This window comes from Oryza glaberrima, chromosome 3 (genome assembly GCF_000147395.1).
Source record: "Oryza glaberrima chromosome 3, OglaRS2, whole genome shotgun sequence".
NCBI classification, from domain to species: Eukaryota; Viridiplantae; Streptophyta; class Magnoliopsida; order Poales; family Poaceae; genus Oryza; species Oryza glaberrima.
In genome coordinates, this window is record NC_068328.1 from 15,635,000 (window position 1) to 15,649,009 (window position 14,010).

At 41.4% G+C, this 14,010-nt stretch overlaps 1 protein-coding gene across 1 annotated transcript; it reads right to left on the reverse strand.

Moving 5' to 3' along the window:
* Positions 1–189: 189 nt before the first annotated feature.
* Positions 190–7,157, reverse strand: LOC127765692 (sucrose synthase 1). Its single transcript, XM_052290638.1, has 15 exons — positions 7,010–7,157; positions 5,430–5,569; positions 3,979–4,108; positions 3,731–3,882; positions 3,418–3,610; positions 3,174–3,292; positions 2,838–3,054; positions 2,659–2,754; positions 2,404–2,577; positions 2,200–2,316; positions 1,950–2,116; positions 1,621–1,845; positions 1,216–1,534; positions 873–1,117; positions 190–778 (listed from the first exon to the last, which is right to left on the reverse strand). Exons 2-15 carry the CDS (start codon positions 5,537–5,539, stop codon positions 592–594), a joined length of 2,451 nt encoding a protein of 816 aa, XP_052146598.1. The 5' UTR covers positions 5,540–5,569; positions 7,010–7,157; the 3' UTR covers positions 190–591.
* Positions 7,158–14,010: the final 6,853 nt, after the last annotated feature.

Consider the following 14,010-nt stretch of genomic DNA (forward strand, 5'->3'; position numbering starts at 1 on the left):
AAGGGGGTGCCCAAACACCCCCTAACCTAACATGTCTGTACCATCATCACCATGGTACTACAGTATTATCTAGCAAGACAATGACTAGGACGTGTCAAAAAAAAAAAAAGACAATGACTAGACCAAGAACAAATGAAAAAAAAAATCTAGGAAATCATATGTTTTATAGTCAAAGAGGCACAGTAAGGATTTCGATTGGTGAAACATAAATAAATAGTAAGATAACCCCAAGGAGAAGTGAGCATTTCAGTGACAATTTTTTCTTGGAAACAAGGATGCTACAATATATTATTGCAGAAACGGCACCAAGGCCGTTTCTATTATTCATAGGTAACATCCCAGCAACAAGAGGAGACAGAGCACCAACCACACACCACATTCCACTGAACTCACCCCCAACTAAATCAAACTAGAAAACTCCCAAATTCAATCGACCGTACTTTCTTAAGGAAAAAGAGCAGTGCCTAGGAATGCAAAGCATCCTGAAATATCTCTCTTCTCTTTTCATCTCTGAAACCAGAGAATGGAAACAAAGCAAAGAAACTCCAATGCTCTCCTCTTTCAGAGTCTCAGCCTGAGATGTTGGCCAGCTCACTTGTTCGATGGCTCGCCCTCGACGGCCAACGGGACGGTGCTAGCCATGGTGCGGTACTTGAGGGCATACAGCATCTCAAGGTAGCGGCGGGTTTCGCGCCTCTCCAGGTTCGAGACGTACTTCCAGAATCCGTAGACGCCGGTGAGGGTCATCAGCCTCTCAGAGTAGAGCTTCCAGGTGTATCTGAAACAAAGGTTGGAGAAACATAATGTTAGCACTGCAAGAAAGACGAAATGCGTATTCAGAAACACAGATTACTGGGATGTGTTTTGCATACTTCTCCTCGATACGCTGAAGACCGCCCTGCGAGATCTTGGTCCAGTGGCTGGGGTCTTCCTGGCACTTCTCAAAGAACTCAACGAGCAGCGCCGAGGCCTTGTCACCCTGGTATGGGTCAATGTGGAAGCCAGACACTCCGTTCACGATGATCTCAGCTGGACCACCATAGGCGGTTGCGAATGTCGGGAGACCACAGGTCATGGACTCAACAACAGTGAGACCGAATGCCTCGTAGAAAGCGGGCTGGAAACGCAAGACAAGATAAATTTGAGAACTGTTAGATTTACAATTCAAGTATTCAACCATGATATTTTTGCAATGAGAGAACATCATTTAGTTACCTGCACAAAAGCACCCTTGGTGTCGCAGATGTAACGGTAGAGCTCACCATTGCGGACACGGTTCATCTGGGCGGAGATCCAGCGGATGTGGCCATTCAAGTTGTATTGCTCAATAAGGTCAAACATCTTCTTGAACTCAGCCTGCTCCTCCTTGTCCTTAGATGGGTTGCCATGGTCACCACAGACAACCACAAGGTTAACCAGCTCTTGCAGGCGAGGGTTGCGACCATACAGCTCAACCAGACCAGTCAAGTTCTTGACACGGTCAAGACGAGCCATGGAGAAGATGATTGGCTTGTTCCTGTCCTTCAGCATAAACCTGTTGCAGAGAGTATTCTAGTCAGATAACGAGGGCGACATGCATCAGATGAATGTAGATCAAGCTATGTAAAAACCGCTTCTTACTTGTGCTCGTTGTTGTCAACTTCGCTGTAGAGCAACTCCTCAATCTCTGGGTGGAGGGAGGTGAGCCTCTTACGAGACTCAGAGTAAGGGAAGTAGATGGACATGTCCGCACCAGGCGAGACAATGTTAAACTTCGGGTCAAAAACATCAATACCGTGGACAACACGGTACAGACCAGGCATGGTGAATGCCATGTGAGACTCATACTGACCAACAGTGTCCTTGCTGAAAAACCAGAAAATGCCATTAGATCATGGAAAGGTAATTGCATTTTTACGACATAACTGACGGATGTGACCCAGAAAACTTTAGTTGTATAGAAATATTACTTTCCGGCAATCTCTTGGAAGGTACTGGTGATGATGAAGTCAGCGTGGTTCATCGCAATCAAGTCAGTTGTGAACTGGCATGAGAAGTGGTAGTGATCCTCAAACTTCTTCCAGTAGAGGTCAGAGTTGGGGTACTTGGTTTTCTCAAGCGCATGGGCAATGGTACACTGCATATCATGGAACAAGGCAACATGAGCATGAGCAAATATGTAGTTAAAACACTTCTGATCAGAGTAGTCAAAATGCGTACATGGGTAACACCCATCTTGTGTGCAAGCAAGCATGCAACAAGGTTTCCGTCACTGTAGTTTCCGATGATCAAGTCAGGATTGGCCTGGAGCTCTCCAGCAATTTCGTGCGCGACATCCTGACATCCATGGGAAAGAGTCAATATGAAGTTTATCTTTAATAAATGAATAACCAAGAAGGTGTGACAGCGAGGTTAGGTATCTACATCAGTGAATGTTTCCAGGTACGGCCAGACTTCAAAACGTGAGATCCACTTGCGAACAATTCCATTTTCAGTTCTGAATGGCACACGAAGGATGTGGGTGTGCTCTGTGCCAAGGACCTTCTCAAGACGCTGACCGCAGGTGGTGCCAGTTGCATCAGGGAGCAACCTGGTGACCTGTTCAAGACCAAAGAAGGCTAACTATCATATTGCTATAGCTGACAAGTTGTATTGCACCATATCAGGTATCCCACTTACAATAAGGATGCGTGGTGTAATGTTGAGACCTTGCTGCTTGATCCTCAGCAGCATCTCGTTCTCCATAGCACGGACTTGGTCCAAAATGTAGACAACCTTTCAGTAATCATAGCACAAAGAATAATGAGAACAGGTTTAATTTTTGAAGTATGAACAAATGTCAAAATTAAGAATTCTACCTGCCCTCCAGTGTCAGGGTAACCCAAGACATTGGCTTGCGCGAAGTAACCGTGTGGGGACATAATGACAACATTGAACACCATTGGGATTGTTCCAAGGAACTTCTCGAGGGTGGACGGATCAGGGGCCTCAAGAAGGTCCAAAAGGAGGTGAATGGTCTCCTGGGAACGCTTGGCACAGTCACCCCAACCCTTCTCCAGACCAAGTTCCTGGAACCTGTATTTTCCAATCAAATGGTCATTTTTAGTCATAACAATACTGGCAAAATATCTTCGGTGGTTTCATATCAAAATATATTCTAGAGTTCATAATATGTAAAAAATAATTATAAGTACCTGTGGTGGAATTCTGAGTAAGGGGTGTCTGCTGAAAGACCAGAAAGATGCTCCTCAGCCTTCCTCAGAGCACCTTGGAGAGCACTGAGACTGCGGATTCTGTCATTCAACATCATGGTCTGCAGAAAAAATATATATTCCATCAATTCAGAATTTATACTTCCATCTCAAAATCAATTCAATTCATGTTGATATGCCATACTACAAAAATGTGAGATGAGGAAATAGTATGAAGTTGCCTTACCATGCCCTTGTAGTTGTGTGCACGAAGGAAGTTGAGCAGTGGGTACATGCTCTCCTTGTCATGGAAGAGCTTCGATGACAGATGCCTGTTGAGGAACTGCACACCGTTGCCAATGGACTTCGACAGAGAAGGACGAGGGAAGGAGGCATTGAATGGCTCGAAATCCAGCTCAAGCACAAAGTTGTTGTTGGTGCTGAAATATACATCAGAGATATTACAATGACATATATATCGATAAAAGAAAAATAATAAAATTAAGTTTTAAATTTTAAGAATATATGTTTTTAGTATCCCAATTATGCAGATTTCATACCCTTCTTCCACAAGCTGTTCCTTGAACTGCAAGTACTCGGGGACTGTCAGCAACTCAACAGCGAGCTCGCTCACATTGACCCTCACATACTCCCAGACACCGGGCCTCGGGCGGATGGCAAGGGCAACCCATGGGGAGATAACAATCCCCTCCTGCATGATAAAAAAACAATTACAAGTTAAGTTAGAGCAAGCGGTAGAGTAAAGATGGATCTCTGTGATGCAATGAAATCTGAATCTGATTCAAACCTGTGCACTCCTCAGGACATCCTCAAAAGCACCGTCCTTCAGCTTCTCACGATCAGCCTCAGAGATTGCGTTGTTGTACTCAGCAATGATCTGGTGGGCCTGAAGCATTCCCTTTCCGAGGTTAACCAGCCTGTGCAAATAACAGTGGCAACAAAATATCAGGCCAGATCTATCAATTCAGCCTATAAATATCTCAATAAGATAATTTTAGCACTTGAGCATTTGCGCATAATAAGAAAATTGCTATTAGCCACTTAAAAAGACCATATTTAATCTGTTTGCATTGAGATGAATTAAAAATTTCATTGTAGATATGAAATGATTAGTTTTGACCATTTAATTGGACTTAATGAAATATGCGCGATAATCAGATCTACGCGCTTGCGCAAATAGATCTAGTAAGATGTAGGATTATTTTTTTTTTGTGAAACTTTGCTACCACAACAAGCACATGTACCAGTGCAGAATCCATTACTTGTATTCAGTTTGTAAACCGTATATATAATATAAATAACATGCACATGCAGTCAGATCTAGCACTACCAGTCCACAGTAATCCAAAACTACATTTGTATATTTCATCATTATTCAGTAGTACTAGGGTGCAGATCCCCTGGAGTTGGCTTCCAACTCCAACCGGTGAATTTGGACCAATCTGACCCCTTACTTTGTTTCTATGGGCTAGATGTAGCCATGTCACCTCTTTCTAATTACACATTTACAACAGATATAATCCTATCTACTTTTATTTTTTTGTGTTGTCCGTCCATTCAGATCAATAGTCTCGGAAGAGCATTATACATCATGGAGTAAAAAATAATTATCTTTTAAACTTTTTTAACTGAGTTGTTATGAAATTAACGGTATTGAGACCTGTATCGAACTCATTCATCCTAATAATCGACAGAACAAGAAGCTTCTATCGGTGCAATGTTTTTGTTTTGTTTGTTCTTATCTAATTGTTGCCAGAAAGTTTCAAGGTAACATGTTCTCTACTATACTAGATAACATTTTTTTATAGACTCTACATTGTAGTATTTCTTTTGAAAGAAAATGGGCTAGTAGTAACCAGGGGAAAAGGGATTGGATTTAATCTAATCCATCAAATTAAAGGGATGGCTTGGATTAAGTAAATCCACCGTGTGGATTTGGAGACAACTCCAGGGGATCCACACCCGTAGTACTAGGTTTGTACAAAATCTTGGCTGCAGAAGGACGCACTTAAATATTCATTCTAATCAGAAACTGAAAAAAAAATGACTACAAAACGATTGCATCCAATTCAGCAAATATGAGCCATTCCTGGCCAGATCTAACAATCTCCAGAACAACAAAGATCCTATATGAGCATCTCCTTCTAAAAGAAAATACAGTAACATCTGAAGGCAGTAGACTAGAAACCAAAAAAAAAAAAAATCTAATGCTGGGAAAATCACTAAATCAGCACGAACCTGGTGAAGACGGCGACGAGCTCATTGGGGTGGGCGGAGAGGGAGTCGCCGATGCGCTCCCTGACGCTGTGGAGGCGGCTCAGGACGCGGTCGCCGGCAGCTTCCCCCATTGCTCTCCTCCTCCTCTTGGCTCCTCAAGCCTGCGTGCACAACCAACCACCATCATCAGATACATCCAGATCCAGTCAACACAATCACTCCAGGAGAAAAAAAAGTCAGGCCATAAACCCCAACCAAAAACCACGCCTTTGACAAACACTGGAAGAAAAAGAAAATCGCAGCTTTTTCACAAGCAATCTAGAAGAAAAGAAAAAGAAAAGACTACATAGCAGCTATAATTGACTGAGAAGCATACAGGAATCAAACAATGGAGAAGGGGAGGGAGGAAGAACAATGATGCTCCAGGCTGAGGACCGAGGAACTGGGTGAAGCGGGGTAGGCGCGTATTTATGCAGATCTGAGGAGAGAAACCACCAAAACAATCCGATGGTTTCAACGAAAAAGATCGTCGCTTCTTGCTGCACCAGCTCACCCATAGCCGTTGAGATCGAAGCTAAGCTAGCAGCAGCAAAGCTGGAACGAAGAGTGACGCATTCGAGCTCCTCTCCTCTCCTCTCCTCCGGAGCACGAGGCCAGCATGGGATGGATTGGGGTTTCTTGTTGGCCATGGCAAAGGAGGAGGTCATTAACGTTGACACGGCGTAATTTAATTAAATCTTATCTTAAAATATGATTTAAGTGGTAGTAACAAGGAAGATTAATACTATGAAGGTAAATAAATTTAACCCCTGCCATTAGCAGCAGGACCCAAAACTGTCAGACTGTCTGTCGCCGAGCTCCGAGACAGAGGCACATGCAGAGGAACGGATAAAGACAATGAACTTGTCAGCCGAGAGAGAGAGAGAGAGAAATCATCAAAAATGCTTTTAAAAATTCAGGTGAAAGAGAAACAATCATAGGACATTACTAGATCTAGCATTCTATCCACTTCAATCTGATGAAAAAAGAAAAATAAAAGAAACCTTAAACCCAGGTGAGAATTTCAGGCTTGCTGAACTAAACCCCCAGATCCAGAAGTAACATCATCACCACTAGATCTCACCATGTCGTTATCGATGATCATGTTCGCTAAACCCCCCAAATATTCACTAGATCTCGGCTTATTATTATCCCCTAACGCAAGAACGAGCATGAAGAGAGAGAAAAAAAGGAAGCAGAGTTTCTTTTTCTTTTTTCTGTTTCAGGTGCACTCAATTGCATTCAGAGGCAGCACCTCCCCCTCTGAATCCGATGAACCCGGAGAAAAATTTTGGCATGACCTCCCCCCATGATCGAATCACTCGCGAGTCCAAGAAAAATTCCGTCATCGTGTTCCTTCCGGCAGCATGCATGAGCATGAGCGCTCATATTATCATCGCCATTACCGGCATTTCGGTATGCAGCAGCACCACCGACAGTTCTAGGTGAGCAAGAACACTGAACACACACACCCAAGAACAGAACAGAGACGAGAAAAGGAAATGCAGAGCTCCCATTGATCTATCTATCCATGGAGGAAGGAGGAGGCTCTTTTTTATTACCTTCCTAGGAAGAGGAAGGAAGTGCCTTCCCAAGAAACGAAGTAAACGCAAATAAAACGAACGGGGTTAACGGAGGTGGAATGGATTGGTGCGAGGATTGCCATGGCCGGTGCCCTTATTTATACACGAGGAAGGGGGCCGAGGTGGCTCCGGCTCGCCGGTGGGGCTACCCCCATCCGCCATTGCCGATATAAAAATGGTTGGTGAGCTCAAGCAGATAATTTTTCTTTTGATTTCGTGCCGGTTTCTGGATAGATTTATTTGCATGTATATGTTGGATTGTTGGCGTCATGTACTAGCAAGGGAGCGGCTGCATCGTATGATTCTTGCCTGTTCTTTTTTTTCCCTTTTTTTTAAAGAAAGATCATGCCTTTTGTTTTGGTAAAATTTGCTACCGGATATAAAAAATGTGTAATTAGCTAAGAGACACCGTAACGCGTTTCTGCTGTAGGGCACCGTGAAAAACTAGTAATTAGTTGCTGGACACTAGAGAGAAACGGCAGTGTAAGTACGGTTTCTACCCTTTGATTTTCTTTTTCTTTTTCTTTCTTATCCTTTTCTCCCTCTCTCATTCTTTCTCAACAGCCGCCTTCAACCTCGCCCGCTGCCGCCGCACCTCTTCCTGCGCTCGCCCGTCGTCGCCGCTCCGCCCGTCGCGCTCACCCACTATCGTCACTCCTACTCCTCTCAGGTTCGCCCGCCGCCGTCGCTCCTCCCAGACTCGCTCACCACCGCTACTCCTCCTAAGCTCGCCTGTCAGCGCCGCTACTAATTACCGCAAAAAAATAGTAATTAGTTGCTGGACACCCACGAGATTATTTTATTATATCTGGGAGAATTAGAGAGAGAAACGGCTGTGTAAGTACGGTTCTACCCTTTGATTTTTTTTTCTTTTTTCTTCCTTATCCTTTTCACCTTCTCTCATTCTTTCTCTCTTCTCTCTCTACTCTTAACCGCCGCCTTCAACCTCGCCCGCCGCCGGTGCCACTTTACCTGTCATCGTCGCGCTCGCTTGCCGTCGCTCCTCCTTCTCTCGCCCGCCTTCACTGCTGCCGCTTGTCCCAGGCTCGCCCACTGCCGACGCTCCTCCTACGCTCGCCCGTTGTCGCCGCTCCGCCCGCCGCGCTCACCCGCCGCCGCCGCTCCTACTCCTCCCAAGTTCGCCTGCCGCCGTCGCTCCTCCCAAGCTCGCTCGCCACCACTGCTCCTCCTAAGCTCGCCCGTTATCACCGCTCCGCCCTCCGCGCTCGCCCACCGCGACCGCTCCTCCTAAGCTTGCCCGTCATCACCGCTCCACCGGCCGCCACCACTCTCAGACTCACCCACTGTATTCCCCCTTGCACTAAGATGGATGCAGGGATTTTTCTTTTTAGAAAAAGGAAGGTGCATTTGGAGCTACTTGATTGGTTATGTAAGAATAATATTGTGCTTTTTAGCCAGGCATATGAGTGGAATTGGGTTCTCTGTTATTTAGGATTGGTATAATTTAAATGTGTATTTCATATTATTGATTGATAGACACGGAAGGAGAATACATCGGAGTTTAGCCACATACGTTGGGATCGGTTTTATAATACCACTTGGATTTATATTTCTAAGTGAATTATTTTGTGCAAGTCAAAGTGACACATCTCAACATGAATTAAATAGGATACGATGCAATTTTCAACTTGAATTCCTCAATTAGTATTTATGTCATTCTAGGCACTGTGGCAAAACTTGCCACATAATATACATATCAAAACCAACCTATGCATTATTTTGTACATGGCAGTCATAAACATCAGTAAAAAAAAATCCCACTTTAAATACCTGCAAGCATGATCACTTGATTTTGTTCATTCAAAACACTTTTACTAATAAACCACGCAATACAAAATTCAAATAGAAATAACAAAATTAAGAAAAAAAAACGTAAAATTTGCCAACTGAAAAATTATCGAGTTTTTTCTTTTTACCGAAAGTGCCTCTTTTAAACAAACAAAAAGGAAAATACAGTCGTCCTACATGAACACTGCTGTATCCTCGTAGTTTCTGACGCTGCCAGCTAGGACCGTAGTATGTCGAAACAGGGTGAGCTCACAAAACCACCGGTCCCCAATGTTTCTGACGCAACCACCATTTCGCTACGCGCACACCAGCCTTTTTTTTTTCTTTTCTATTCCCCTTCATCATTCACAACGGAGAAAAAATTCGTCAGCTTTTCCGTACTCGAGGGGACGCGGCTCCCGTCAAAAAGGGACGCGAAAATTGTAGGAGAGTATTTATTGTATTTGCTTTATTATTACAGTGCCACTTTTTTTTTTACACAGGGAATGAGATGATTATACTGCATGTTTGGGAGGCTGATCGGATCCGGGTTTTTGCGTGGGTTAGAAGCAAAGGTGGGTGAGGTGTGGGGCTCATTCTTCTGTAGGTGGTGGATCTACTCGGGATCCAACCCGATTATTTTTTAGCCTTTTTTGTTAATCTTTCAGCACAAGTTAGTTACTTCAACTTTTGGCCCAAGTAAGAATCTCTGAATATACTGGCTGAGACTCTGTTTAGATGTGACTAAAATTTTTAAGTCCCTATCACATTGGATGTTTGGACACTAATTATAAATATTAAACGTAGACTATTAATAAAACACATCCATAATCTTGGACTAATTCGCGAGACGAATCTATTGAATCTAATTAATCTATGATTAGCCTATGTGATGCTATAGTAAACATTCTCTAATTATGGATTAATTAGGCTTAAAAAATTTATCTTGCAAATTAGCTTTTATTTATGTAATTAGTTTTGTAAGTAGTCTATATTTAATAGTCTAAATTAGTGTCTAAATACAGAGACTAAAGTTAAGTCCCTGGATCCAAACACCACTCGAGTTTGAGGAGAGGAATAGAGAAGATTGAGAAGATATGTAAAATGAGGTGAGCCGTTAGCGCATGATTAATTGAGTATTAACTATTTTAAACTTTTAAAATGGATTAATATGATTAAAGCCAATTCCATATAGAATTTTTTTTTTGCAAAAAAAGCACACCGTTTAGTAGTTTGGGAAGCTACGCATGGAAAACGAAACAAACAAACTCACTTTCACCTCCCCTAGAACGCAGATATTAAGGGCCCTTGAACGGTATGATTGAGAAAATGTAGAAATAGGAAAAACGTATGTTTTTGATAGGAATGTAAGGGTAAAAATAGATGATTGTAAAACGCAGGTAAAACACAAGAATGACTGTTTGATTGAACCGTAGGTAAAACGTAGGAATTGGATGAGAGATAGACTCAAAGGAAAGTTACCAGGAGATTGAAGCTCTTGTTAAATTTCTTCCAAAATCTTTATAGGATTGTCCATTTCATAGGAATTTCAAAGAATTGGATAGGATTCAATCATTTGTTTTAGTTTTTTTTAAAGAACTGAAACATTCCTTCGCTATTTTCTGAGACATTGTTTTTTATGTAGGGTGAAACAACGTTCAATTTTTTTAGAAACCGTTATTTCATATGTTGTAGCAAAATGTTTCATGGGGTGATTTGATTGTATTTCAGCTTTTTAAAAAATTAAAACATTTTTAATCTACTTGGTGAAACAACGCCCGATTTTTAGAAAAAAAACAGACACCCAATTTGTAGGCACGTTTGATCTTTCTGACTCTACCGTTGACGACGATTGGTATGGTTATCTCCTATTCGATGTAGCTCAGGTCAATAACATTACAAGCAAAACAAAATCCCTTATTTTTCCCTTTTCCAACAGATCGTAAAGCATAAGTGGATAGCCAAAACATTGGTCCTGTGCACGAAATCCGTGCTCTCGTTCATGACCGTTCATCACCAAACAACAACAACAACAAAAAAAAAAAAAAAAACTGCCGACAGAGAAGTAAAAAACGGGTGAGATGTGTACTACAGTAAAGAAACATCCATCCATCTGGACCCGGCTCCGACAAGGAATCCAAACCGTTAGCGGGAAGCGAATGGATTGGGTGGGCGATGCTGAGCTGGCGTGCACGAGCGGGGACCGGGGTAGCTAGTAAAATGGTGGATTTTGGTGGGGCCCACCGTCCAGGGCACGTGCTCCCCCTCGCTCCCTGACGGCATTGCCGGATCTCATGCAGGAGGCTAAACCCTGTGGTCCTCTGCCCTGTTTCGCTTTAAGCCTTTACTGTACCATTTTGTTGCAAAAATATTTCCACCCCTTTTGGAGAAGGACCATAGCTTCTTTTTATCCAGTTTTGAAGGTCTTGGTTATGGTGTGCCCCTCAGTTTTTTTCCCTAAATCGATATGGTATGGAGTACAATATATCTTGAGGATATATTTATGGACGGTAACACACTCTTTGCAACAGAGGAGTAAAGAAGATGCCGGAAAAGGTAAAAATCATGGGCGGTGTAGTGTTCTATTGTTTATCTGTGTAGTTACATAAAAATTGTACTATCTTCGTGAACCTTAATACCTTACTAATTCACTGATTTGTTATATAAATCTGCACACCATTTTCAATACCTATATAATTACAGGTATATTGGCACTATCACAAACTCCACCCATTTGACAAAAGTGCGTATAAATAAGCGACAACATCGTATTAATGGGAGGCATTATTTGTTTCATACGAGGGCACATGCATGAGATCAACATTGTACAAGCAACATGTTTACATGACATGCCCCACCTAGCTTTAGTTTGATGGAGAAGTCGAGGGTCCTACATTTTCTATATTCGAGTCAACAAAAACTTTGTTCACTATGCTACAGAAAATTAATGAATCTCCACCCATGTAAAAAAACAAAACCACAATAATATGTAATATAGCTTTGTTTTCATGCAAATGAGTCCATAAAAAATGAAAAACAAAAATTTATTTCCAAAAAGTTAAACATAGAAAACACAAAATGAAATGAATGGAGAAAGAAACAGGGTTATCAAGAGAGAGAAGGAGGAGGAGGAGGAAGGAGAAGCAGGGCATAACTAGGGCATCTCACCACATAAGATCCGGATCTGCCATAATTACCACGTGGAGTGGGAGACACGACCCCCTTTTACTACTACTCCTACCTCCCAGTTTTTGCTTTAGGCCCTGTTTAGTCTCACATAAAAATTTTACTGCATCCTATTACATCGAACGTTTAACACCTATTAAATATAAGCTTAAAAATAATTAATTATACAGATTACGACTAATTTATGATATGAATCTTTTAAGCCAAATTTCTCTATCATTTGTTAATGTGGTGATACAGTAAATATTTGCTAATAATGAATTAATTAGACTTAATAAATTTATCTCGCGGTTTACTAACGAATTCTGTAATTAGTTTTTTATGAGTGTCCGAACATTCCATATAATACTCTATATAATATCCGATATAACACGTAAAAACTTTACCGCCCTGGTCTAAACACGACCTTAGTTTATTGGTCTACTCAGCCTGGACGACGAAGGAGGAGAATACTGCTGTCTGTTAGTAGTAATGCAGAGTCGCAGGAATCCGTCGACTAAATCCGTGGTTTCGATTGACAAAACCAACTTTTGCAGCCTAAACGGCGACGGCCGGTGTTCCCATACCTGGAGCACACACAGGTTTTGTTCTCTCAACGGCGGATTTCCCTTAAAAAAAAAACTCGCGTTTGAATTTGATACGGCCCGCATGTGCGGTGCAGATGCAAGCTGTACTATACTATATATATTTCTGAATTTTAGGAGACAAAAGTTTCGTTTCGTGCATGTGTTCAGTGGATGGGATCGGTCGCCGCGTAACATCATTGATTCCTCTCGCCCCGTTTCTTGAGGGACAAGATGCAGTAGTCTTGGATGCAGGCTGCAACGGATGATGGATGATTGGAAAAAGAGAAAAAAAAATGAAGAAGAGGGTGTTTAGATAAAGGCCGTGTCGTATCGGATATTACATAGGGTATCGTATGGGTTGTTCGGGCACTAATAAAAAAACTAATTACAGAATCCGTCAGTAAACCACGAGACAAATTTATTAAGGCTAATTAATCCATCATTAGTAAATGTTTACTGTAGTATTACATTATCAAATCATGGAACAATTAGTTTTCAAAAGATTCGTCTCGCAATCTGTGCAATTGGTTATTTTTAGAGTATATTTAATACTTTATATAGGTGTTCAAACGTTTGATGTGACAGGGTATAAATTTTTTGTGTGGGATCTAAACAGCGTCGATATACCATTGATAAATGTCAAATATTAAGAAATACCATCCTATAATTGACTATTGTCGTTAGGTTTCTGTTGGAAAAAAAAAGGGTTTCTGTTGGCTAGTGCTATATGACGAACAATGTATTTAAATGTGGAATTGACAGAACCATAACAAGGATGATATTTTTAAGATAAACTAGCTGGGTGACCCGCGCAATTACGTGGCTAGCACATAAACAAAATCATAGATTTTTCAGTATGATTTTACTTAAAATTTATTAAATAGTTATCTCGTTGTTTTAAGATTTAGAAAGACCAAACCTTATCATCCCCGTATTTCTAATTATATAGTTTTAAAAGTCACACCAGCTGCTATCCCTTACTTCTATCATATCCGTCTTTATTTGCTTGCTCAATCTACCACTATTTCTATCTATTATCCTTGAAACCTTCGAAAATTGGATCTTATAGTTTTTAGAGTTTATTATCTCATTGGGTTTTTATAATTCATAGAAGTCTCATCAAACGCTGTCATTATACTCCTCTACGGCCCGTCCACTATCTTCTCTTTATTGTCATTGGGATTTTAAAAATCGAACATTAAAATTATCGTTCGGGGTTCATTTTTTACTTTCTAGAAGTCTCGCCAAACCATCAGCGGCTTTGTCATTGTACTCCTTTATGGCTAGCCCGCTGCCTCCATTCTTTATTGTCATTGAGATTTTAAAATCGAACATGATTATCATTGGTTTTTTTAATTTTTAGAAGTTCGAAACCTTTAAAAATTGGACATATTCCTGGTTGAAATTTTATTTTTCTTTTTCTAATTTCAGAATTTATTT